Raw genomic sequence first — 24,800 nt, forward strand, 5'->3', positions numbered from 1 at the left:
ACCTTAGAAAGAAATAAAAGAAAGTTAAAAATTTGTTGAATAACAAAGATTAAACTAAATAAGACTATCAATTTAATGTGTAATAGGATTTATACTAAATTAAAGAATTAGAAAGATAGGGTATAGGTAACATGAAACAAAAAAATGGAGAAAACTACTACCAAAAATAAAATAAGCAAAATAAGCATGGCTTTTGTATAATATATTTGTAATATATATATATATATATATATATATATTTTTTTTTTTTTTTTTTTTTTTTTGTCAGACTAGTTGATCTTGTGGTCTGTGTTGATTTTCAGCTAATTACCGAGGAAATGCATTGTCATAGCTGGTGTCACAATCACCCAAATATTAATACTTCCATCTAGTAGTTATCTGTACAGCTGACTGATAGTTAATTAAGTCTGAGTCACAAGCAACTTTGGTTAAAGAGGGCTACCTGGTTAGCTTACATGCAGCAGTCATATTTGCATACTACTTGCCGAAGGGGGAAAGGTGTAAAATATTGTTATAACTCGGGAGAAACGCGGGCGACTTTTGACCGAGGAGTAAATTACTAGCTAGTGAAAAACGGGAGGTTAGCAGGTGTGTATATTTGTGAGAGGGTCAGTGTTTTGTAACACTCTTTTTATTGTCTCAAACAGTGAGATTAATAAAGTTCTAATGTTAACTAAATGCTAGCGTCATGCTAATACTACAGTTACAGTTTCTTCACCCTGCAAACATTCTACAGAGAAAGATAAAAAGCTCAGACATCTTCGCCGTTTCCTTCACCCACAGGTGGGGTTCTTTGGCTAACTATAGCAGCTACTGTCGGCTAAATTATCTTACCTCAGACCAGCCTGAAAGTTTAAGTGTAACCTTAACACGGTAACAGTAATAAATCTTACATATAGTAATAATATTTCAGTCATATGTGACTTAGGTGAGTGAACATGTGTATACAGACCTTGTATTTAACGTCATTTTCCCTTAAATGAACCGTCATCAGCGGTGTGGGAGCTCAAGAGAGACACGAAGCTCTGACTGACAGCCGCTGAATCCACCGGTGACCTTTGGGGGAGGAACCAATCAAACTTCAACCCAGCAGCTGGGTTACACAAAAACTACCCAACTCTCTGTAAATAACCCAGAAAAATGACCCAACAGAGGAAACCCAGCGCTTGGGTAGAAAAAACAACCCAGCGTTTTTTAGAGTGCAAGAAAATATCAAACTCAGTTTCCTGTTTAAAGACAATACTTAGATTTCTTACCCATCAGGTCAGAATAAAATTATTTAAATGCATGCAAAATTAAGGCTTGGGTCTTAAGAGGATAAAAGACAAAGCATAAATACATTGAGAATAAATAAATCCCTCCCTCTATGCGCCCACCTCATAATACACCACCATAAAACCAGTATTTCTCTACTCACATTTTAACCTCTGCCACACCCTCATACTTCAAATATTACAAAAACATCAACAATGAAGTCTCAAGTCAAACTTCTGCTCATCTGCCTGCTTTTCTCTAAAGGTAATTAAACTTACATCTTTAACAAATAGAATTTGTTTGTGTAAAATAGCTTGGTCAATCCTTCTTTGGTAGCCATAATGTGAAATGATATGCACAATTTTTTTTTTATTTAATCTTTTTATTTTCACTCCCTTTGCATTTTTTCCTTCAGCACTGTCATTGATTTGTTATCACTGTCTGCCATCCGGATTGAGAAATTGTATCAATGTTCAGAAAACCTGCTCCTATCAATGTCTTACTGCAACCACTGCCATGTACTTGAGTAAGTTTGTGTGTGTATATCGGTATATACTGTATAACCTAGATATTTTTCTTCCTGGATTTTTCCATGTAAACTATTTAAATATAGTTTGTAAAGAACAACACATGACAGGTAGTAATCTCAAAGCTATACGGAATGTTTTGTAGGTCGAACAAAGCATGTAGATCATATAAGGACATGTGGAACACTAAAAACATGTGTAAGCGGAAGCCTCAACCTAGGATTAATAAAAGTGACTACAAATGCTCAATGTTGCATCAGTGATCTCTGCAACAGCCAAACAATGTCAGGTAAAAAAAAAGGGGGGTATCTATTTACTCACATTAAGGTTTGTTTGAAAATCATCAGTTTACATATTATTGGAATAATTCTTACTGACCCAGACACTATCAGCAATTTGTCTTATTAAATTTTTCCTCTTAAGTTTATCCACAGCAGTCTCTCAATGGAAGAATTTGTTACAATTGTGAGGGTAGCAGCTGCTCAGGCAAAGTGAACTGTACAGGAAGTGAAGATCGCTGCATCACTGCATCAGGTGAACTATATTTACCACCTTCTGTAACAAGAATTTTTTTTCCAGAGCTAAAACTTTTAAATGTCCAATCTTTACTATTTTAGAGTAAAAAAGTGTTTCTGTTAGTGTGTTTGTGCATGCACGCACTGTTTATGTGTGCAAGTGTACGTGTGCACGTCTATAGTAAGACTAGAAGAGAAATGACTTCCTCGCTCCCTCCTCTCATCTTGAAGAGTAGCCCTCCCTCCTTTTAAATAAGATGGAGATGGAGATAAAAATAAAACAAATCAACCTGCACATTACCTTTAAAAAGAATTGTGACAGAGCAGTGTTAGAGTGTGTGCACGTGTGCATGGGCATTAATTTCATTATAAAGTGTGTGCCTCCTATCTTCTACAATGACCCTCACGCATGTGCACACATACACTAACAGAATTAGTGCTTTCTGACAGTGAGAGAGAGAAACTGGGGGAAAAAATGCTTTTCGCACACACACGTGGTCACAGTGTTATAGTAAACAGTACATGCGGATGTTGAATATAGGAGTGACGCACGCGCACTAACACTAAGCCTCTGAGATGATTATTCACAATTCCTAGCGCGAGAGAAAGAAGAATTTGTCATCATGTGACGCTAGGCGTTAAAATAAGAAGCGCATGCGTGCCAAATGTTATTTGATACTTGTATATCAAGACTTGATCATTTATCAAGCCGTTTTTTTTAATATTTTGCTCATCTTGCAGAATGCTCCCAAACCAGGCTACTCGCAATCCAAGGTTCCACTGTATATATATGCAAGGAAGAGTGGCAAAGAAAAAAGCCATTACTGAAAAAAAGCTGTAAGAAGTCCCATTTGCAGTTCCACATGGCTTGTCCCTTCTGGTATTCTATGTGTGTTGTTTTTTTTGCATAGAAGCACTGTATGCAGTCATTTTAGGAATATGAAAATTATCAGTTTAAAATTTCAAAAGTTCTGTTCCAGGAGCACTTTCGTAGGTCGGATTTGTTCATAAGTCGGTTTTGTTTATAAGTTCGGGACTTATACGCCTTCAACACAAATATACAATGTAAGCAAACCAATCCACTTAACCAAATCTGTCCCCTTTTCCACCACTGTCAAATACAGTGTGGCCAAAAAACCATAACTGCACTTAAGAAAATGAATACCACAGTGAAATGTTGTTTCTGCTAAATAATGAGGGGAATCCTAGTTTGTCTCTGGCCGCTCTAAGGGATGCACTGGATGACACAGACTTAGGCACATCCTAAAGCGGTTGTGTTGCGATCAGTGCTGACGACATCAACTTGTTTACTAAAGCAGTTGTTGGATTCAACAATCGGGAAGTGGTAATCTAGTACTAGTAATTTTACACCGTCTTCACACAACCTTAACTCACCTGGACACTAGCAAGGGTAATTCATTTAAAATGCTGTTCATTGACTACAGTGCAGCATTTAATATTATAATTCCCTCCACACTCACCACCAAGCTTGAGGATCTGGGACTCGGCCCATCTCTGTGTCGGTGAATCTCCAACCTTCCAACTGGCAGACCACAGGCAGTACAGATGAGCAGTCATGTATTAACCTGCCTTACCCTCAGTACTTGTACCCACAGCGTTGTGTTCTGAGCCCCCATTGCTGTACTTATTGTACATGTATGACTGCATGGACACTACCAACTCCATCACCATCATATCAATATCATGGTAAAATAGGCAGACAGCATCTCTAATACCTTAGATGCCTGGGGGAAGTTAAACTGCTTTTTAAGGTGCTTAAGAACATCTACTCCTGCACCATAGAGAGCATCCTAATGGAGAACATTACAACCTGGTAACAAAACCATGCAGGACAGATGATATCTACAGAGGGTGATGTGATTTATTGATGGGAAGTTTGAATAATTTTAGTGACTTGGTTCTTTGAATCTCGTTTATCAAATTGAACTAATCTTTTTTGGAGTCATTTAGTTAAATTCTTAAAATCTTATCTAAGTCGTTTTTTTTTTTTTAAATCAATTGCACAGCATAGCGTCTATGGGAGTCACGTGACAAAGGAACGAATGACTCGGGACTTGAAGATTCGTTAAGAGACGTTTAATTCTGTTTCCTGTTTACTGCATTGCATAGCGTCTATGGGAGTCATGCATCAAAAGAACAAAGGACTCGGAGCAGACAAGTCAATGAGAAAGAATTCTGAATTCTGAATTGAACGGTTCTGCTAGTGAGTCTTCGAGTCCTGAGTTGTTCGTTCTTTCTCCCATAGCGGGAGTCACGTGACAAAAGAACTAACAATTCAGGACCAAAAAGACGTAAAGGTAACTTTAACTCATTCCTACTCATACTTTCCTGTTTATAACATACAGTGAATTAAAAATTATAATTAGAAAATAAACGAATCACTTGCAGAGACTACTCGTTCATCTAAAAGATCATGTAAAGGTCATGTAAAAGATTTGTTCAAAAAGAATGAATCATTCATTAAATTCAATTAAATTAAATTTTATTTGTATAGTGCTTTAACAATCGTCATTGTCGCAAAGCAGCTTTACACAATCAAAAGAATTATTTCAGTTTGTGTGGAATGTGAATGTGTATGAATCAAAATGGTCAGATAGTCTCTGGTGAGCAAGCCGAGGGCGACAGTGGCAAGGAAAAACTCCCTGAGATGGTAGTAGGAAGAAACCTTGAGAGGAACCAGACTCAACAGGGAACCCATCCTCATCTGGGTGAAACAGAAAGCAGGAATTGATCTGCATTTATACAGTGTGTTAGATGGCAGCCAGTTCATCATGTTAATTGATGTTAATATGGTGTCCAGGAAGTTACTGGAGACCCAGGTAGACTTGTAGGAAATTCTAGTCCTGAACTATCGAAATGTCAAGTCCTCAGAGAAACAGCTTTCAACACCAGTCGAGGCCACAACCGTCTTCTAGTTAGAGTGAAACCGTCCCCAGACACCAGACACATCTCAAAGAGACACAGGGCAACCATGTGATGAGATCTCCAACCACTAGCGGGGCACCAGGATGGGTCAAACAGGTCCAGAAGGCAGAGGGAGTCTGGATCACTGGCAGCTCAGAAACGACATGTGTAGCTTGACAGAGAGAGGGAAAGAGAGAGAGGAAAGAGAGATAGGAGAAGAGAGAACAGGAGAGTGGAGAGCAGAAAAGGAGAGATAACAGTTAGGTATGGTCACAATTCACAATGGTCACAAACATTCATGAACGACCCAACACTAGTGTGATCGGCTAAGCACATCATCAGCACCGAGCTTGATGACCTGCAGATTATCACATTAACAATTTGTCTTATATGTTCTCGAGATCATGTTCTAAAACCATGGTGCAAATTAAAATGTTGAGAAAAGTATTGCAATGAACAGATTTGTGCCGAATTTTATAATCTTTTTTAAACAGGGAGTGTATTTCTAATGCCAAAAAAAGTCAAACTTAGCGTAAACAAGGTGTAAAATATTCAACTTTAATTGCTTTGTATTAATGAGAGTTCTGCTGTACAAAAAGACAGACAGACATGTGGACTTATACTGTAAATATTTCAAATGGAGACTCCTTCCACAATGTACAAACATTTATACACACCTAGATTATAATGTACTGTAACATCAGCATTGTGATTAGGAAGAACTTTGAGAATCAAGAGAAACATTTGTAAATTAACTCTTTTTTGAAACCCCCTCTGTCCCCCTCCCTCTCTCTCAGTTCAACAAGGAGCTGATACCATGCCTACAAAAGGTTGTGTGTCCAGTAGCTTTTGCCTTTCACCTGGATCATTAAGCACACCAGCAGTCACTATCTCAAATGTACACTGTTGTGAAGGAAATCTGTGTAATAGAGCAGAGAGCGTCACACTGAGTTTCATCCTCATCATCATACAACTGCTCTCCTCCACCCTCTTCTGCTGAACCGATGTTTCTCAGTTAAAGTTTTAACAAGATGAAATGTAAATACTACTTTGTCAAAAAAAAGTACGAAAAGTATTCATAGAAAAATAACTCTTAAAATCCTCCATTTCTATCTTGTCAAAATACAAGCCTCATAAAATCCCTGTATATTTATTACTTGTTTATTATTATTATTATTATTATTATTATTATTATTATAAAAACTTAATTTTCACCAATATATATATATATATCTCGATGTTTACACCTTTTTTGGTCAGCTTAAACAAAACTTGTATGTGACCATACAGGTCAAGATTCAAAACCCGAGAATCCTGGAGGGTGTCATGTTTATTTCTTAACTAGTACTTTTGTCCTCTATCTTCCTGTCTTAGTTACTTAACTGCCTGAAACAATTTTGCATCAGTAAACGTGTATATTGACATTGTAAATAATCAGTGTTGTGAGAGGAACCTGTTTAACAGTGCTGAGAGATTCACATTGAGTTCTTGAGATTCTGCTCCTCTTCATACACCTCAGCCTCTTTTTCTAAACCAGTCTAGCTAGGCATTTTGTATTTATACTGTTAAACCACCCGTTACTCACCCTGAGTTACCCTTGGGGTATAACATGAAAGATGGCAGGTAGAAAGTCCAGAACCAATGAATGGAGTTATTATCAAAGAATTACTGTACACATTAAAGAACACTACATTAATATGCGTCTGGAGGACTTTTTTATTGCTATTATTGTTATTTATTTATTGGGGTTTCACAATGAACCATAGGTCTTCTTTGACATTTTTGCGTAAGCTGCAACAGTGTGGGATTGGCCTGAGTCACAGTGGGCAGCCCGCCTTTGCTGCTACAGTACTATCGGGCTCAGTTCAACTCACTACCCAGTAGCTACCTGCAAGCTGGAGTACACCTTGATGACAAAGTCAATGGTCCACCCAATGGGCAAGCACTTTGTACATGCAAGATTTTTGTTGATGTTGGTGTTGTTGACGAAAGCTTCCAGAGATGACGACAACACACACAACACAAAAACATGGCAAAAAATGAATACAATTAACAAGAAATGGAATAAAATGTGGTGGGCTATAAAATAAATGTGGGTTGCAACACCAAATATGGATATTGACATATTTTTATTGCACGGTGGGGAGAACATTAAACTGTTCATGAAATAGATTGCCTGTAGGAGAACCAGTTCTTGTGCCTGGTGTTCGGGGCTCTGTAGTACTGACCAGTCGACAAAAGATCAAGGAGAATATGGCATGGATGTGAGAGGTCCAAAGTGAGTTTCTGAGCCTTTTTTTTTTTACTCTGGATATACAGTCCTTTAAGCTGGGCAGGGGAGCACCAATAATCCTTTGAGCTGTCTGAACCATCCGATGTCTGATATTGTGGCTGAGCCAAACCATAAAGATAATGAAGTGCACAGGACAGATTAATTGACGGCCAAGTAGAACTATGTGAGCAGGTCATGTGGCGGGTTGAACTTCCGCAGCTGACAAAGAAAATATAACCTTTGCTGGGCCTCTTTAACAATGGAGTCAAGGTGATTGTCCCACTTCAGGTCCTGAGAGATGGTGGTGCCCAGGAACAGGAGTGACTCCACTGCTGCCACCATGCTGTTCACTGAATGCAGGCATCATTTTCCAATGTTGTACCTGGAAACAGGTCTCTGTCTCTTTTTTGTATACACTGTTGCAAAGGCATTTCACCACATCTGATCAAGGCAATTTATTTATTTATTTTTATTTTTTGCTGGGTCTTTTGCTGGGTCTCTTTTGTGTTTTCTCCCCTAATCATGGGTTACTACAACTAATGTTTACATAATATTAATGTAACCAACCAAAGACAAAGCCCCTCCCATTAAAAGAAACAGAACTTCATGAATATGTTGGAAAGTGTACAACGAATCCCTCCTCCATGCGCACACCTCATCATACATTACCATAAGACCAGTGTTACTCACAGACTGTATTCACATTTTAAGCCCTGCTTCACCTTCATACCTCAAATATTACAAAAACATCAACAATGAAGTCCCAAGTCAAACTTCTACTTATCTGCATGCTTTTCTCTAAAGGTAATTAAACTTATATCTAAACAGAGTTGGTTAAAAGTTAATTGATGTGTATAATTAAAGATTCTGCAGGATTTTTTAAATAGCTTTGTTAATGTTTTTTATTTTTTTTACTTTCATTACATTTTATTTTTTCTTCAGCGCTATCATTGACCTGTCATCACTGTCTGCCATCACAATCGAAAAAATGTAATAATCAGACATACTGTCCCGATCAATGTCTCACTGCAACCACTGCTGTGTACTTAAGTAAGTTTGTGTATGTACAGTATATCGGTGTGTCTATAGAACTGAGATATTTTTCTTCCTGGATTTTTCCCATGTAAACTATTTACATATTGTGTGTAAGAAATTACACTGGTTAATTATTTTCCTGTGGTAGCATGCTCTGAAGTGTTTCATTCATCTTATGATACTTAACATGTACTATAATAATAATTAGATATGATTACAAAACTATACAAATGTTTTGTAGGTGGAACAAAGCATATATTTTATATAAAGACATGTGGAACACTAAAAACATGTGTAAGCGGAAGACTAAACCTGGGAATAATAAAAGTGACCACGAACGCTCAATGTTGCACCAGTGATCTCTGCAACAGTCAAACACTCTCAGGTAAAACACAAAATGCTCTGGAATGTTGCTTACTTTCAGTTTTCCTTGTCCACTTATTTACCTACAATAATTTGATGTTTTTTTCTATTTCACATCAAACACTTAGACACTGTGATTAAATATGTGACAGTCGCTCTTTATCAATTTATTTTATATATGATGGAGCATAGGGAATCTATCTATGTGTATTATAATTCGTCTCTAAATTATCATATTTACATCTTATTCTCATACTTATTGCTGACATATGAGACATTATCACCAATTTGTTTGTTTAAAGTTCATCCACAGCAGGCTCTCAGTGGGACAATGTGTTACTCAGGCTCAGGCAAAGTGAACTGTACAGGAAGTGAAGATCGCTGCATCATTGCATCAGGTGAACTATATTTAACACTTTCTGTAACAAACAAAGTTTTTCTTATTTATGTTGTTCTTTTTTTTTTTTGTCCAGAACTGAAATTAGTCTAAGAGTGTGTTTTGAAACGTGCCTGGGTCACCTGTTTGGGTGTCGGTGTTAGTCAGGCTTCCAGGAACTTTTCACCTGCTTATTTTCTGTTAACTTTTGCTTAATAATGCTGTTCCTGAAAAAAACATGGAAAGCCCATTTACCCTCATGGATGCTAAATGTTACTAGCACTGCTATCATAAATGCTAATAGTCAATAAGAATCTCTATTATAATCACATGGGGTGCAACTCTTCATTTGTTGCAGCCTTTATATTTACATTCTATTCTGATAGTACACTGAAGACATTTGGCTTTGAGATATAGAAAAAAGAGACATCAGTTACTATATAAAAAGTATATTAACATCATGCTTTTACAATAAAATTTAAACATATTTCAAAATAATTGTATTATAGTACATTTCCAAAAATACAGTGTATCAAAAACTTTTTCCACTTTTTGCTATGTTACAGCCTTATTTACTTGTATTTCCTTAAACTCATTATTTTTCTTAAAATTCTACAAACAATACTCCATAATGACAAATCTTTGCGAAAGTTTCAAAAATAAAAACCAATAAAAAATTTAAAAAAATCACATATACATACTGTAAGTATTCACAGCCATTTCCATGACACATAAAATTGAGCTTATGAGATTTTTTTACAACACGACTAGAGTCCACCTGTGATGAATTAATTTAATTGGACATTACACCAAGAAACACACCTGTCTATATAAGGTTCCACATTCAGCAGCGCAAGTCAAAGGAACCGATGTTCACTCTAAAATTAATTTAAATTCAGTTAAATTCAGTTTTATTTGTATAGCACTAATTGACATTGTCGCAAAGCAGCGTTACACAATCAAAAGAATCATTTAAGTTTGTATGGAATCTAAATGTATATGAATCAAAATGATAAGAACCAGACTCAACGAACAAATGTCCAGATATTAAAATCTAGATGTGCTAAAAACTTAAAACATTCCACATTTTGTTGAACATGACACTCAACAGCCTTTATAATGGGACATGAGCATTGTGATAGTGAAAACTGTGTGGATAAAAATAAGTGAAACATTTAGTGTAATTTAGCCCTATCTTAACCTTTCTCTCTTACCTTCCCTTTCTCAGTCCAAAAAGGAGGCAATACCATGCCCATGAAAGGTTGTGTGTCCAGTAACTTTTGCCATGCACATGGATCATCAAGCATGCCAGCATTTAACATCTCAAACATGCACTGTTGTGAAGGAAATCTGTGTAACGGAGCTGAGAGCATCACACTGAGTTTTCTCCTCATAAGCTTCCTTCTGCTCTCTTGCATCCTCTTCTGCTGAACTGATACTGCTCATTTAAAAGTTTTATTATTTGGAAGTGCAAATCTAATATAATATAATAATTCTGTGTTTGGTAGGATATTTATATTTAAAAAATGCATTACATCAAAACCAGCATGTTACATAAAAATGGAGGTATAATGAAATGTTTTTTTTTTTAATTGTTAAAATCATCCTGTCCACATAATGCTTTTAAACTTGTTAATTATTATTATTATTATTATTACACAATGTAACAAAATTCTGACTGTTTCTTGGCTTTGGTCTGAATGTGTTATTTCCTGAATGCATCTGCATAGAAAAGAAAAAAAAATATTTACCTACTTAAACTTTGTTTTTGTGACCTAAACAGTATTTTTTTTGAAAAATCTTTAAAACAGTTTTAAAATTCCATTTAAACACCTTAGACACCTTAACCGTAACCCTAGTTACTTCCAGATTAGCCAAAGTAAAAAAAAAAAATACACTTTAGTGTAGTACCATTGGTTAATGTATAAAAAATATACTAACATCATGCTTTTACATTAAACTTTAAATATTTCAAAATAATTGTATTATAGTACACTTTTTCCACATTTTGCTATGTTACAGCCTTATTTCCATGTATTTTCTTGAATTATTTTTTTTCCCTTAAAATTCTACAAACAATACACCATAATGACAACTTGGAAGAAGTTTGTTTGAAATCTGTGTGAATTTATTAAAAAATAAAAACCACTTACATATACAGTACATAAGTATTTACAGCTATTTCCATGACACTCAAAATTGAGCTTATAAGATGTTTCTACAACTCAACTGGAGTCTATCTGTGATGAATTCATTTAATTGGACATAACACTAAGAGACACACCTGTCTTTATAAGGTTTCACATTTAGCAGTGCAAGTCAGAGGACCCGATGTTCACTCTGAAATTCAATTCAATTCAGTTTGATTTTATTTGAAAAGCGCGTTTAACAATTGACATTGTCGCAAAGCAGCGTTACACATTCAAAAGAATTATTTAGGTTAGTACTGTATGAAATGTGTATAAATCAAAATGATAAGATTGTTTCATCATGAGCAAGCCAAAGGCAACGGCGAGAGTGGCAGGAAAAAACTCCCTGAGATGGCAATAGGTAGAAACCTTAAGAGGAACCAGACAACAGGGAACCCATCCTCATTTAGGTGATAACAGGTAGCAGGGATTGATCTGCAGTCATACTGTGTGAGACTGGAAGTTCAGTATAACAGGAGATGTGCTTAAGTTAACATGGATTTTAGTTTGTTATTGGAGGCTCAGGTAGACTGTAGGAAACTCCAGTCCTGAACTATCGAGAGACTGAAGTCACAAGTCCTCAGAGAACAGCTGTCTGCATCAACCAAGGACAGGACCATCTTCGTGGGAAAGTGGAATTGTCCCCAGTCACCACACATATCCCAGGCAGACCACACGGGGCATCCATGGGACGAGATCTCCATCCTGAAGTGGGATACCAGGAGGAGTCAGACAGGTCCAGAGGGCAGAGCGGGTCTGGATCACTGGTAGCTTTGGAGCGACATGTACAGTATAGCTCAACAGAGAGACAGTGAGAGGGAAAGACAAAGAGAGAGAGAAAGGAGGGGAGAGAAAGGAGGAGAGAGCAGAAGAGAAGGAGAGATGGCAGTTAGGTATGGTCAATAAACCTGCATGATCAATTAGAGTGGGGAAGACAGCATCTAAACATACCAGTCCACGGTAATACTCTACATCCATGAGTCCCCCAGATCTGTTCCTTTACCCAAGGCAAATCTATTTACACAAATGCTTGACTAAATAAATAGGTTTTTAGCCTAGATGTAAACACTGAGATTGTGTCTAAGATTATTTCATTACTTTGGGGATTTGTAAGAAAAAGCTCTGCCCCCTGCTGTAGTTTTCATAATACGCAGTACTGATAAGCAGCCTGCATCCTTTGATCGAAGTAGGCGTGGCGGATCGTAAGACACTAGCAGTTCGCTCAGATACTGTGGTGTGAAACTATTTAATGCTTTATATAAAAGAGCTCTAGTGTGTCTGTTAGTTTTTTTGTGAAAAAAATGAAGTGCTGTAATTTTTTTTCCAGTATTCTGGCACTGTTTTTCAATTAATTTTTGGGATATAAAAAATGTGCTCAAAATAATCATTGTAACAATGTACAGAAAGTATACATTACAACACAAATTTTTATATACGGCAGTCTTAGTATACTTTCAGTTAAATTTAAATAAACTTTGAAAGCTAAATTTGTCTTGTTTTTGCATGGTGAAACTCACTTTTGCGCATATTTATGTGAGTTTGAACTCTGTCTCTTTTGTGCTCTCAATATCATAAAGGTACACAATACTCACACTGCAGCAGCATTTTAACTCTTTCACTAATCCAGCCAACCAGAGACTAGAGTAGAAGTAATACCAGTTAATCAGAACAGCGCTGCTGTTTTCTGCTTCTAGTTTAAATTTACGACTGGAAGGTTCATTATTGCATTTCTTAGGTTTTACAACAATACTGTTGTCTGGGGTGGTGATGGACAGATGCAGGCACAGCATAATTTCAGAAGTTAAGACTTTAATAGGAATAAAAGCAACTGTAAGGGTAAACCCCTAGAGGGCGCCAAAGCGCCCAATGACTGTTTTGTTGATTTATGTTTGTAGTTTGTTTTAGGTTAAACTTAATTTCCCAGGCTGCACCTCGGTCAGGTGACGCAAGCATTCACCTGAACCGAGGAAAGTAATTATGTTAATTATAAATAGCCTGACTGAAAGCCAGTCAGGCGTCTAGCTTTTGTTGTTCTTGTTAGAGTTAAGGTTTATGTCGGTTGTGTTTTTGTTAAGCGTTTATATTAAAGCGTCATATGTGCTCTACGGAAAGAGCTATACTTTTGTTTGTGTATAAAGCTTAATAAAAGTCTATGTTGAACCGCCAGCTCGCCTCCGCAGTTATGCCCACACACACAAAAGTTAGAACTATATTAAGTCTAAACCACAATACAAGAAACTGTGGTCATAAAAAAAAACAGGAGAAACAGATCAGAAATTGGTTTAGATCTTATTTCAGATAAAGGCTAAGATACTAGTTCAGGTACAATTTTAGATACTGTAAGAAAGATATAGTAAGAGTTGAGTTAAAGTTTAAATCAGATCAGTTTCAGGTCAGATGCAAGTCAAGAAACTAGATGATTCAAGCAGCTTAAATAACAAGTCTAATTACCTTTGATTATTAAAATCTGCGGGAAACTGGGAATGAAGAGAACAGTGAACACTAGGGTCAACATAAAAGCCTCAGAAGCATATGGAAACATCAAGTGTCCCTTTAGGGGTTTTACCTGATATAAAATGTAGCATTAATCATTTCAGACAAGAGGATAAGGTGTCAGAAATCTCCCTGTATCAGAGCAGCACAATTATTAAGTTGTATGATAAAGTTTTTAAAACTGAGCTCAGGTTTCTGCATGGGTGGAGTTTTCCATGTTCTCACCATGTCCTCCTGAGTGTCCTCCAAGTCCTCTGCTTTCCTTTTACTGTTTAAAATCATGCACAAAGGCATATTGTTAAACTTTATGGGCGATGAAACGTCATTTAACCTACAAGTGAGACAAAGAGATTTTTATAGTGTTTGCACTTTATGATAAATCAATTAAATTAGTTAATTGAATAGTTTCAGGAGTAAAAATAAAATGTAAAAGTACCTTTTTTTTCTGCTCTGATAGATTTGCTGATGTTGCTATTTATTTAAAATAATCGTTGAAAAAAACTGGCAAAATGAACCAGATGCCTTTTAATCTGACAATTAAATTCCAATAGTTATTTAATAATAAATCTTTTCCTCATTTAGGCAGAGAGATGTTTTACACCTTGTAACAGAATTCTAAATTCCACTGATGATTTCCTTCTATATTAAATATGTACATGATGTTTCGTCAAAATTTAATTATTTCAATGTTTACTAATTATTTTTTTTTCTTAATTAAAGATAACTGGTATGCAATCACACAGATCAGAGGCTAGACGCAGATTTGTAGCAAATTGCACTGTTTATATGTATTTACTACATATATTTTTTAACCTTTCTGTCACTGTTATTCAATTAGACAAGACATTGAGTATGAAAGCATGTGCAGATAAGAGTGCCTGCATCAATAAACCTGCAGGATATTGACATTGTAAATACCAGTGTTGTGAGAAGAACCTGTTTTACTGTGCTGAGAGTTTCATCCACAAATTAATCTCTCAGCACTTCTTCATCCTCTTCAGCTAAACTCAGCTGTCAAGGGGGTGGGTTAAAATAATTTTTGAGGATAGGTTTAAATCTAATTAATGGTAATAACAAGTGCTGTACAGTTGTAATTAAATTGTACAAAAGCACAATTTGCTTGTAAAGTGAAAAAACTTTAAATATACTTAGTACACTTAAAGTGTGTGTGTACTAACATGCATACCTGACAGTAATTAATGGAATTAAAGTATATATTTAATGTTTGAGTACATTACTGCAATTTTGAAATAAATTAGTAATTAATATGAATATATTCCTATTGCAGCAGTATCATTCTGTTATACTTCTGGCCAATTACAATTACTAAAAAAGTTAACTTTGTGGTTAATACAAATATACTTTATTATACAATATAGTACACACAGTCTTCTATAATACTGTATTGCAAATGTGTTACCAGTGCACTAAAGATGTTTAGGCAAATTTACAAATGCTAAATGCTTTTCCTACACTATAACATGTTTTTGTAACACATTGCATCAGTAATTATGAGGGAGATTTTATTCATGAAGTTACCAGATGTCTAAATCAACAGTTGTCTAAACCAAGACAGACATTAGTATTAGAATATACAGGTACAGTATTAGTTTAAACCTGGTGTGTTGATTCTAGCTGTTACACAGAGACTGAAAACAGGCCGAGAGCTACGGAGCCGTTATACCACAAGCAAAGTACATAAGATTTAGCAATAACACATTAGACAATACATTTTATGGTTTAAAGCATTTACTTAATTACAAACTACTTAACAAAAACCATGACATTTACTTTATGCTGATGAAAAAAAAAGAATAATGATATGAACTGCAATGGTGCAGCTGCAAGTTGTCAAACTAGAAGCGGAGGACTGAGCAGTCAATTAGAAAACATCTGAATCTGAAACCAGAATCTGGCCACCTCCAGTTTCTGATTGTCTAGTATTGCCCCTACTCTAGTCTCTGGTTCGATGGAATGGTTGCAGAGTTATAACACTGCTGCAGTTTGTGCAAGTGTAGCTTTATGCTATTAAGCGCGCTGAAGAGAGACAGAGTTTAAATACTTAATCCTGAACGCTCAAAAGTGATTTTCAGTGTGTAAAACGAGTTTGAGAGAACATGTGCAAAAGAGATTCAGTGTGCAAAAACAGAGTCTGAAAGCGAGCGCACGGGAAGAACGCAATAAATATAATACCCCTACTGTACAGTATCTCACCTATGTGGTGTTTCGTGGTGGCGTAAGTACAGTTCACCAAGATTCACCTTAGGTTTTGGTGCTGTAATTACGTTTCCATCTTTCCGAGCAAATAATTAAAAATGTTTAAAGAATTAAACAGATAAAATTGTTTACCAGTTTACCTCGCAGAACTTGGAACGTGGAATGTTGGGCGGTCACTCACGGTTCTTATCACTGCATCTTACCGCGAGTCAAACCACATAGGTGAGATAGGGGTATAAGCATGAATAAGTACATATAAATAAGTACACTCAAATTTAACTGGAAATATATTGAGACTACCGTATATTAAAATTTGTACTCTAATGTATACTTTATATTGTTTCAACATTTATTTTGAGCATATTTTTAAAAAGTAAACCAAAAATTTATTTAAAAACAATGTTTAATGCTTTGGAAATTACACTGAACTTTAACTTAAAATATATTTTTCTATAATATATTTTTGGAAACTGATATTTTTATAATGTTATTATAATAAAATTATTTTGAAGTATGTTTAAAGTTTAATTCCAAAATTTGGCAAAAGCATGATGTTAGTATACTTTTTATATATTAACTGATGGTACAACTTTTTGTAAGTATATTTGCAATGTACTATCGAAGATTTAAATATATTTGTAATACACCAATGTGTTTTCTTTTCTTTTTTTACCTGACAGTAATTAATAAAATTTAAGTATATATGTCATGTATTATTATATGTATCTAAGTACATAACAGTAATTTTACTGTGTTACAAATACACAGTAATATACCATAAATATATTTTATTGTAGCAGTAGCATGCTGTTATACTACTGGCCAATTCCACATATTAAAAAAATACACTTTGGTTGATAGAAATATACTTTTAATATATCATACAGTACACACAGTTTTCTATAATACTGTGTTGCAAATGTGTCGCCATTACAATAAATGCGTTTAGACCATTTACAAATGCTGAATGTATTTTTTACATTATAACATGTTTTTGAAACACATTACATCAGGAATGATGAGGCGAATCTTATTCATGAATTCAACAGATTTGCAAAGGGTTACAAAAAAATATTATTAAAAAAAACAGTTCTCTAGTTTATTTGTCTTCAACAAAACTTACAAACAGAAATATAAACTGTTGTCTGAACAAAGACAGGCATTAGTATTGGAATATACTGCACACATAAATGAGCCTGAACAAGTTACTTTTAGCACACAAAACAAGTTAGAGAGTGCACACATACGAGAGAGAGAGAGAGAGAGAGAGAGAGAGAGAGAGAGGTGCACTAAATATAAGCATGAATAAGTACATTTAAATTGAATTGAAAATATACTAAGACTACTTTGTATTAAAATGTTTATTCTAATGTTTTTCTTTCTGTATTTTGTTACAATTATTATTTTGAGCATTTTTTTTAAATAACAAAAATAAATTGAAAAACAAAGTTTAAATAAGTGTGCTTTGGAAAGTACACTAACCTTTCATTTATAACAAAGTTTTGGAAAGTATACTATAATACAATTATTATACAATTATAATACAATTATGTTTAAAGTTCAATTCAAAAATTGGTAACGGCATGATATTAGTATACTTTTGATATTAACTGAGGGTACAGTTTTTATTAGTATATTTGGAATGTACTTTAGAAGATTTGAATATATTTGCAATACATGAAAGTCTACTTTTTTTCACTAGGGTAACTCTCAACATTAACATCATAGCAATTAATTCCATTGACAGAGAACTTTGGTCCCAACTCCATAGCCAAGAAAACCCAGCAGCATTTGTACTCTGAGAAGCATCAGAAAATCCAGTCAGATCACAAGGTTCTGCAATGGATAGTGAGGACAGCTGAAATGTTGCATCTGCAAAGCTATCAGCATTGTGGATGAACACACACACAGACCACTCTTCACCCATCTGCCATCTTAAAAATGGTACTAAAAACATTTAGGCTGTGCAACAGTTTCTTCCAACAAACCATCAAACTTACCTGGAAGTTAAGTCATGTCAACTGGACTTTTTCTTGGTTAAGTAGAAACGTTTCACTACTCATTCAAGTAGCTTCCTCAGTCGACTGGAGAATCATGTATAATTCAGTTTGTTGGAGAAGCTACTTGGATGCACTAAGTGCTCTAGTGTCTAGCAACATAATCAAAAATAACATTGATGGAATTTTTTAATTCGGAGTTGGAAATCCTTTGCAGTCTACTTAAAGTTTAAAACAGAAATACATCACCAGATGCTGGGTTCCTTCCTTGGTAATGCCAGTCCATCATCAGAATTGGCTTTACTTTCTGCATGTTCTTAAGGAATCTGGCCACTTAAGCTGGATTGATATTGGGGGGATTGACCTGGTGGTTTCTTTATCTATAGGTCTTTTCTAATTAGTATGCTACAAGTTTGTCTTTGTCTTAATTATTTATAGACTGCTGTTCCAGAACTGCACAGACATTAATTTGTAAAACTTAAATTACTGTAGGTCGTTATGTTTTTAACGTTAAACATTGTTCTGCTTTTTTTTTTTTTTTTTGTAATCACTTGAAGAAATTCTTCTCTTCATTGTTGCCATGTTGAGATGAAAACATTTTGTTCTTTATTTTTTTAGAGTGTACCATATATTTGATTTGACCGCATTTTTTTCTATGCTGTTTTTTATTACTATTTTTGTTTACCTTAATGATAGAAGATATTTGGACTCACGGCATTAAATCCCTCCCTTCATGTGCACACCTCATCATAGATCTACATAAAACCAGTCTTTCTCTCAGACCTTACCCACATTATAACTTTGTCTGTGTTACCTACACAGCTCAAAATTTACAAAAACATCAACAATGAAGTCTCAAGTCACACTCCTGCTGAACTACGTGCTTTTCTGTAAAGGTAATTAATCTTACATTTTAAACAAAGGAAATACTTAATTTAAGTTTGTTTTAGTAAATAAGTTGGTCAATAGTTCCTTAATGTGTATAGTTTGATAATTGTCCAGGAGGTTTTTGTTTGTTTATTTGTTGTTTTTGTGTTTTTATTAACATTTTCTGCAGTGGATTTTTTTGTTTAACCTTTTATTTTAGCTCAATTTAATTTATTTCTTCAGCTCTGTCACTGACCTGTCACCACTGTCCACTATCAGCACCAGGAAAATGTGGCCATTTTAACACAACCTGTTTCTATCAGTGTCTCACCGCAACCAATGTAGTGTCTATACGTAAGTGTTTGTGTACATCTGTGAGTCTATTTAACCTATATATGTCAACCAGCTACTTCACTGTCAAACCTTATTGAAATTATGAGAGTGGAGAAAACAGCATTCAGGCATACCTACCATATAACGCTATGCCTATGAGTTCCTTAAATCTGCTCCTTTACCTATAAAAAACTATTCGCCAAAGGTTTGACTAGACAAATATATCAGTCCGAATTTGACCACTGAGACTAGGTTCCAAAAACTATTTGAAAGACTATTCTATAACTGCGGGGCTTTGTAAGAAAAAGATTCAGCCCTGGTTGTAGTCTTTATTATTGTACTAAACAAAAGGCTGCACCTGTTCATCAAAGTAGACGTGGCTGATTATGGGATGCGAATAGTTGGCTCAGATACTGCAGTATGAAACCATTCAGTATTTAATAGGCCATTTTTTTTAATCAATGTTTTTTGTTAAACACAGTAAATGTTGTAAACTCCTACACATTAAGGCCTTTTTTACACGGGCGTTAAAATAGGGTGTTTTTCTTGCGTGCGTAGCGTCCGGTGAGCGCGGATCAAGCGCACAGTGTTTTCTACACATAGGAGTCAATGAGAGTGTTCACACAGGCTTTGGTGACGTGCGTTTGTCCGGCTGCGCGTTTATACAGCATAAAAAAAAAAAAAGTGCATGCAGCTTTTTCTTGCGGTTCAAAACCCAACAAACGCAAGGAAACCGCTTCTAGTTCGTTTTCTTCGCGTTCATTTTATGCTTTGGAGGAGCGGATATATCCCATGATCCTACATGCTATACATAGGGAAATGCGGAAAAGGAAAAACAATTTTTCATAAACCACAAAAAAAAATTCCTTGAATCCGACGTTGTGCAGTCAGAGAGTGAACCCAGTGGCGGCGGCCTTTCATATCCAGTTCCCGACACACTGCCCCCACAGGTTAACACACAAACTACAATTTGGGCTGCAGGCTGACGTTAGACAGAGACAAACGAACGCCGGTGTAGAAGTCAATCAAGCGCCGCTACAAAACGCAACATAAATGTCTAGGACGTTCAGACGTTTATCCAAAAGTTTAACGCCCGTGTGAACAAGGCCTAATAGTCTAATTAATAAGTGCTTCAGATGTAAAATAATTTATATTTAACATTCCTAGCTTCAGACATGCTTGCTTTGGATTTGGTACAATTTAATTTTATGTTGATTAGGCTACTAAAACAAAAACAGGTAAAAGTGAAAGGTGCAGATAAAACAAATGCACAAAAATGCTGATGAAATTAATGGAAAATAGGATATTTTAGATGCCAACACAAGCAAGAAACCTTCAGTAAATGATTATGATTACAGTAATCACTATAATTAAGTCAAATTTCTCTAATTACTCTGCTATGTGGAATGTTCTATAGATGGTACAAAGGTAACAGAAGTTATTAAGACTTGTGGATTTCCCAAAATGTGTGTAAATGGGAGCCTGAACCTGGGAACAGTAAAGGTGACCACCCATGCCAAGTGCTGCCGCAGAAAGTTCTGCAACAAGGAAGAACTGCAAGGTAACCATACTTCATGATCAAATCTTTGCCAGTTCCTCTTCATCTGCTTTGGGACAATGACCATTGTTAAAAGCGCTATATAAATAAAAAATAAATTCATCAGTGTGTTGTGTGTGTGTGTGTGTGTGTGTGTGTGTGTGTGTGTAATAGGTCATACATAATCATCCACCCACAGATTCCAATGGATTATTGTTTATCTCCAAATTACAGTTTATATTAATATGGGAATCAACTTTGCTAGAATTTGAAACCTGATCATATGTTTTTCATTTCCCTCTTAAGCTCTACCAGAGGAGGGTTTCAGTACGAACAGGTGTTACATCTGTGATGGTGCTGGCTGCTCAAACACAGTAAGATGTGCAGCAAATGAAGATCGTTGCATCATTGCATCAGGTGAACAAAAAAATAAAAAATAAAAGAGATGGGATCTTAAGCTGATCTGATAGATTTATATTAAGTGGTATAATTTTCATATTTGCATATAGCCAGTGCATCATACATGTAAAATATATGATAAAATTCTGATAATAATCTGATCATATTATTAATATTATATGAATATAATAATATACAATAATAAAACACAAGTATATATTTTTTTGCCTGACTTTGTATATATCAATAACTGTCACACACACTTGCTCACAGGCCTGCAGAATTCTTACAAATGAGTATTTATTCATGTAGATCAAATCAGATTGATATGTTCATGGTAAACAACAAATGAAGGTAGGGTATATTGATAGAGGAAAAATTATACACTTAATCTTACATTTAATATTACTTTTTTTTTGCCACATATCATAAAACTTCCACCTCTGCTCTTCACTGAGGATATAGCATTTTAGGGATCATCAGCATGACCCATCTTTCTTAAAACTTGATAAGCTGAAATATCAGCTTTAATATGAACTTTAATAATCTGAGAGTGTGTTGTATTTTGCGTGAATAAACTGTCCAGAGATGATTCGTCAGACTTCTAAGGATTTTTCACCTGCATGGTACTAACAACATCTTGTGACAGAAAGGTTTTCGAGTACTGCCACATTATGTTGTCCCTAAACACATTAAGAAGCTATTTCACCTTCATGAATACCACCTTAAGAATCAGTGATATTGTGTTGTGTAGCATTTATATTAAATAGAATATACAAACTTTGAAAATACTGGAAAAGCTAGGAACAATCTTTTGTTTTTGACGTACAGATAAGACATTTCGGATTGAGATAAAAAAAATATTTCATTAATTAATATGATCAGATGGATTAAAAAATAGTTTTCACTTCCTGAAATATAAATATTACATCTAAATGTGTTAAACAACTTAAAACATGTCACCTTTCTTTAAAGTGATTTTGGAATAACAGGTTTTTCTTGTTGCCCAGGTGTGCAAAGCTTTATTTTCCTAAATGCTTTATAAAATATTAAATGTGGCTTTATGCTTATTTAAAAAAAAAAAAAAAAACATGCAAATAGTTCACATTTATATGTATAAAATTAACTAAAGACAAAGAACTTTTTATAAAAATGTTTTTATATAAAACTAAATCCATGCTATATATACACCAAACTTTTTCACACCACTATATATATATATATATATATATATATATATATATATATATATATATATTACTGATTTCTTTTTTCTTTTTATTCCATGTTCGTCACACTTTAATTTTATAACAAATTTAAATATTAGTTAAAGATAAGACAAACACAGCATGCAGTTTTTAAATAAAGTTTTTATTATTAAGGGAAAACAAAATCCCAAACTATATAGGCCTGTGTTAAAAGTGTTTCAACATTATTTTTATATATATATATATATTGTTATTATTTTTTTTTTAAACTATGCTTCACCCAAATAATCAGCTTCTCTATATAATGATTAGTAGATTTCTCAATGGGTCGAACCCAAGGACCTTGTAACCAAATAATGAGCATGACTGACATCTCAAAGTTGAAATTTCCAGTGTGTGTTGGGTACCTTCCCCTATTTTGAAAGCCACCAGTCACCAATGATATATAAACAGCAAATGTACATATAATGCACCTCAAGGTCACCACTATAACATATCCTGAAATGTTTTATTTCTCTTGTACCAAAGCAGTTTGACATGTAATCATAACCTAATTTGTCTTGACATTTTTTCCCGAACAGCTTTGTATCTGATTGTTACAAAGTGCTCACACTGGAGACTCCTTCCACAAAGTACAGAATGGTTCTGTATAATAAAAAGAAAGTTAATCTCTCTCTCTCTCTCTCTCTCTCTCTCTCTCTCTCTCTCTCTCTCTTCTTAGTTGGCAAAGGAAGCAATTTTGTGGCCATGAAAGGATGTGTGTCCAAGAGCTTGTGTCTTGCAACTGGAACATCAAGCTTGCCAGGAATTGGCTTATCAAATGTACAGTGTTGTGAAGGAAACCTTTGTAATGGTGCTCAGATCTTCACACAGAGTTTCCTTCTCATTATGGTTCATCTGCTCTTCTCTATTTTCTTTTACTGAGCTCAGAGTTGATAAACCTCATTTAAAGCTTTATCAATATGAAACACAAATCCATTTGTCAAAACTATACAAAGAAATATGTATAAATATAAAGTATATAAATGTTTGTTGATAATTTATTTAGTTTGTTTACATTTAATTTCCATTAAACTTAAAGCAGCAAATTCCATCGATTCATCTACAGTAGGAACCTCTTTATTTCAACTAAGAACCATGGAGCCTAGTGATCATTGTATTCATTCCCATTTTGTACGACCATGGTAGGACATCCAGTCAAAACTTACACAGGCATATACAAATAAAACTTTGTAATATATTATTTTCAAAAGTATTTTAACCTGAACAGTGACTAATTTACTTTCAAATTTATATGACTAGTTTAATTTCAATGAAGCGGCAAGATTGAAACCGTGAACTGGAGTATGGAATGGAGTCGTGGAAGATCATGGCTTGGTTTGACAGGTGGGTGTGACCTGGCATGCCGTGACAGGCAAATGTTTTGCTACTATCTAGGCAGATTAGGTTTTGATATTTAGTGACTAGCTGGCTACATTTTTTCACTAGCTGGCTAAATAATGTTCAGATGCAGTTACTATAATGAATAACTTTTTGAAACTAAAATGTTACTGTACTGTATGTGGGAGACAATCTGCGCCAAGGCTTGTCTTAATTATAAATTAATACATTGAATTTGAATTTTATGATAGCAGGTAGTAATGATGGACCAAAAGCACGGTGTGTTTAATGTGGTGAAATCCTGTCAAATTCTAAAACCACTGATTCTCCACAGATACATAAACACAAAGCACACAGGATTAGTTGGGAAGGGTATTTTTCCCAAAGGAAGGGGATGGGCTTCTAGCACAGTAGAAAGTCAAACAACATAAACAACTTTAGTCAAAGCTTCTCTGAACTCTAGTTATATGGTTATTGCTTATATAGCTATGAGCAAGAAACCTTTTACAGTAATTCTTCTAGCACTGTATACTGTATACGGTATATTCTGGGAGTTACTGGGGGAAGCTGTTGCAACCAAAACATTCAGTCCATACTACTCTTCAAGGACATCATGGGCAGCAGGGGTCAACATTTGTGAAAAAAGTTTTATATAAGAAAAGAATAAAGTAATTGTATGAAGGAATTGTTTTGAAATGTCGATTTGCCAAGTCATATGTAATGTCCACAGAAAAAAGTAAATAAATAAATAAATAAATCCCATTTTGACTTGCTGCAATCGTATGGCTCTTCATTAACACAAAAAAACTAAACCACATTGAAAATGTTGAAGACATTAATATGAAAAAAAGTTAGACAAATAAATAAATCTGAAAATCTGAGATGATGCAGCATCGTTCTTGAAAAGAAAATA

General features: G+C 34.9%; 2 protein-coding genes across 2 annotated transcripts; both read left to right on the plus strand.

Moving 5' to 3' along the window:
- Nucleotides 1-1,469: 1,469 nt before the first annotated feature.
- Nucleotides 1,470-10,764, plus strand: LOC128510865 (uncharacterized). The gene is made up of 11 exons (XM_053483409.1): nucleotides 1,470-1,518; nucleotides 1,670-1,780; nucleotides 1,927-2,070; nucleotides 2,205-2,315; nucleotides 3,038-3,176; nucleotides 3,277-3,290; nucleotides 8,205-8,297; nucleotides 8,436-8,543; nucleotides 8,770-8,913; nucleotides 9,194-9,289; nucleotides 10,496-10,764. Exons 1-11 carry the CDS (start codon nucleotides 1,470-1,472, stop codon nucleotides 10,696-10,698), a joined length of 1,212 nt encoding a protein of 403 aa, XP_053339384.1. The 3' UTR covers nucleotides 10,699-10,764.
- An 8,204-nt stretch (nucleotides 10,765-18,968) lies between these two features.
- On the plus strand, nucleotides 18,969-23,550 carry LOC128510840 (phospholipase A2 inhibitor and Ly6/PLAUR domain-containing protein-like). The gene is made up of 5 exons (XM_053483373.1): nucleotides 18,969-19,059; nucleotides 19,274-19,384; nucleotides 20,781-20,924; nucleotides 21,207-21,317; nucleotides 23,229-23,550. Exons 1-5 carry the CDS (start codon nucleotides 19,011-19,013, stop codon nucleotides 23,429-23,431), a joined length of 618 nt encoding a protein of 205 aa, XP_053339348.1. The 5' UTR covers nucleotides 18,969-19,010; the 3' UTR covers nucleotides 23,432-23,550.
- Nucleotides 23,551-24,800: the final 1,250 nt, after the last annotated feature.

The sequence above is a fragment of the Clarias gariepinus genome, chromosome 22, assembly GCF_024256425.1.
Source record: "Clarias gariepinus isolate MV-2021 ecotype Netherlands chromosome 22, CGAR_prim_01v2, whole genome shotgun sequence".
Classification (NCBI taxonomy): Eukaryota; Metazoa; Chordata; class Actinopteri; order Siluriformes; family Clariidae; genus Clarias; species Clarias gariepinus.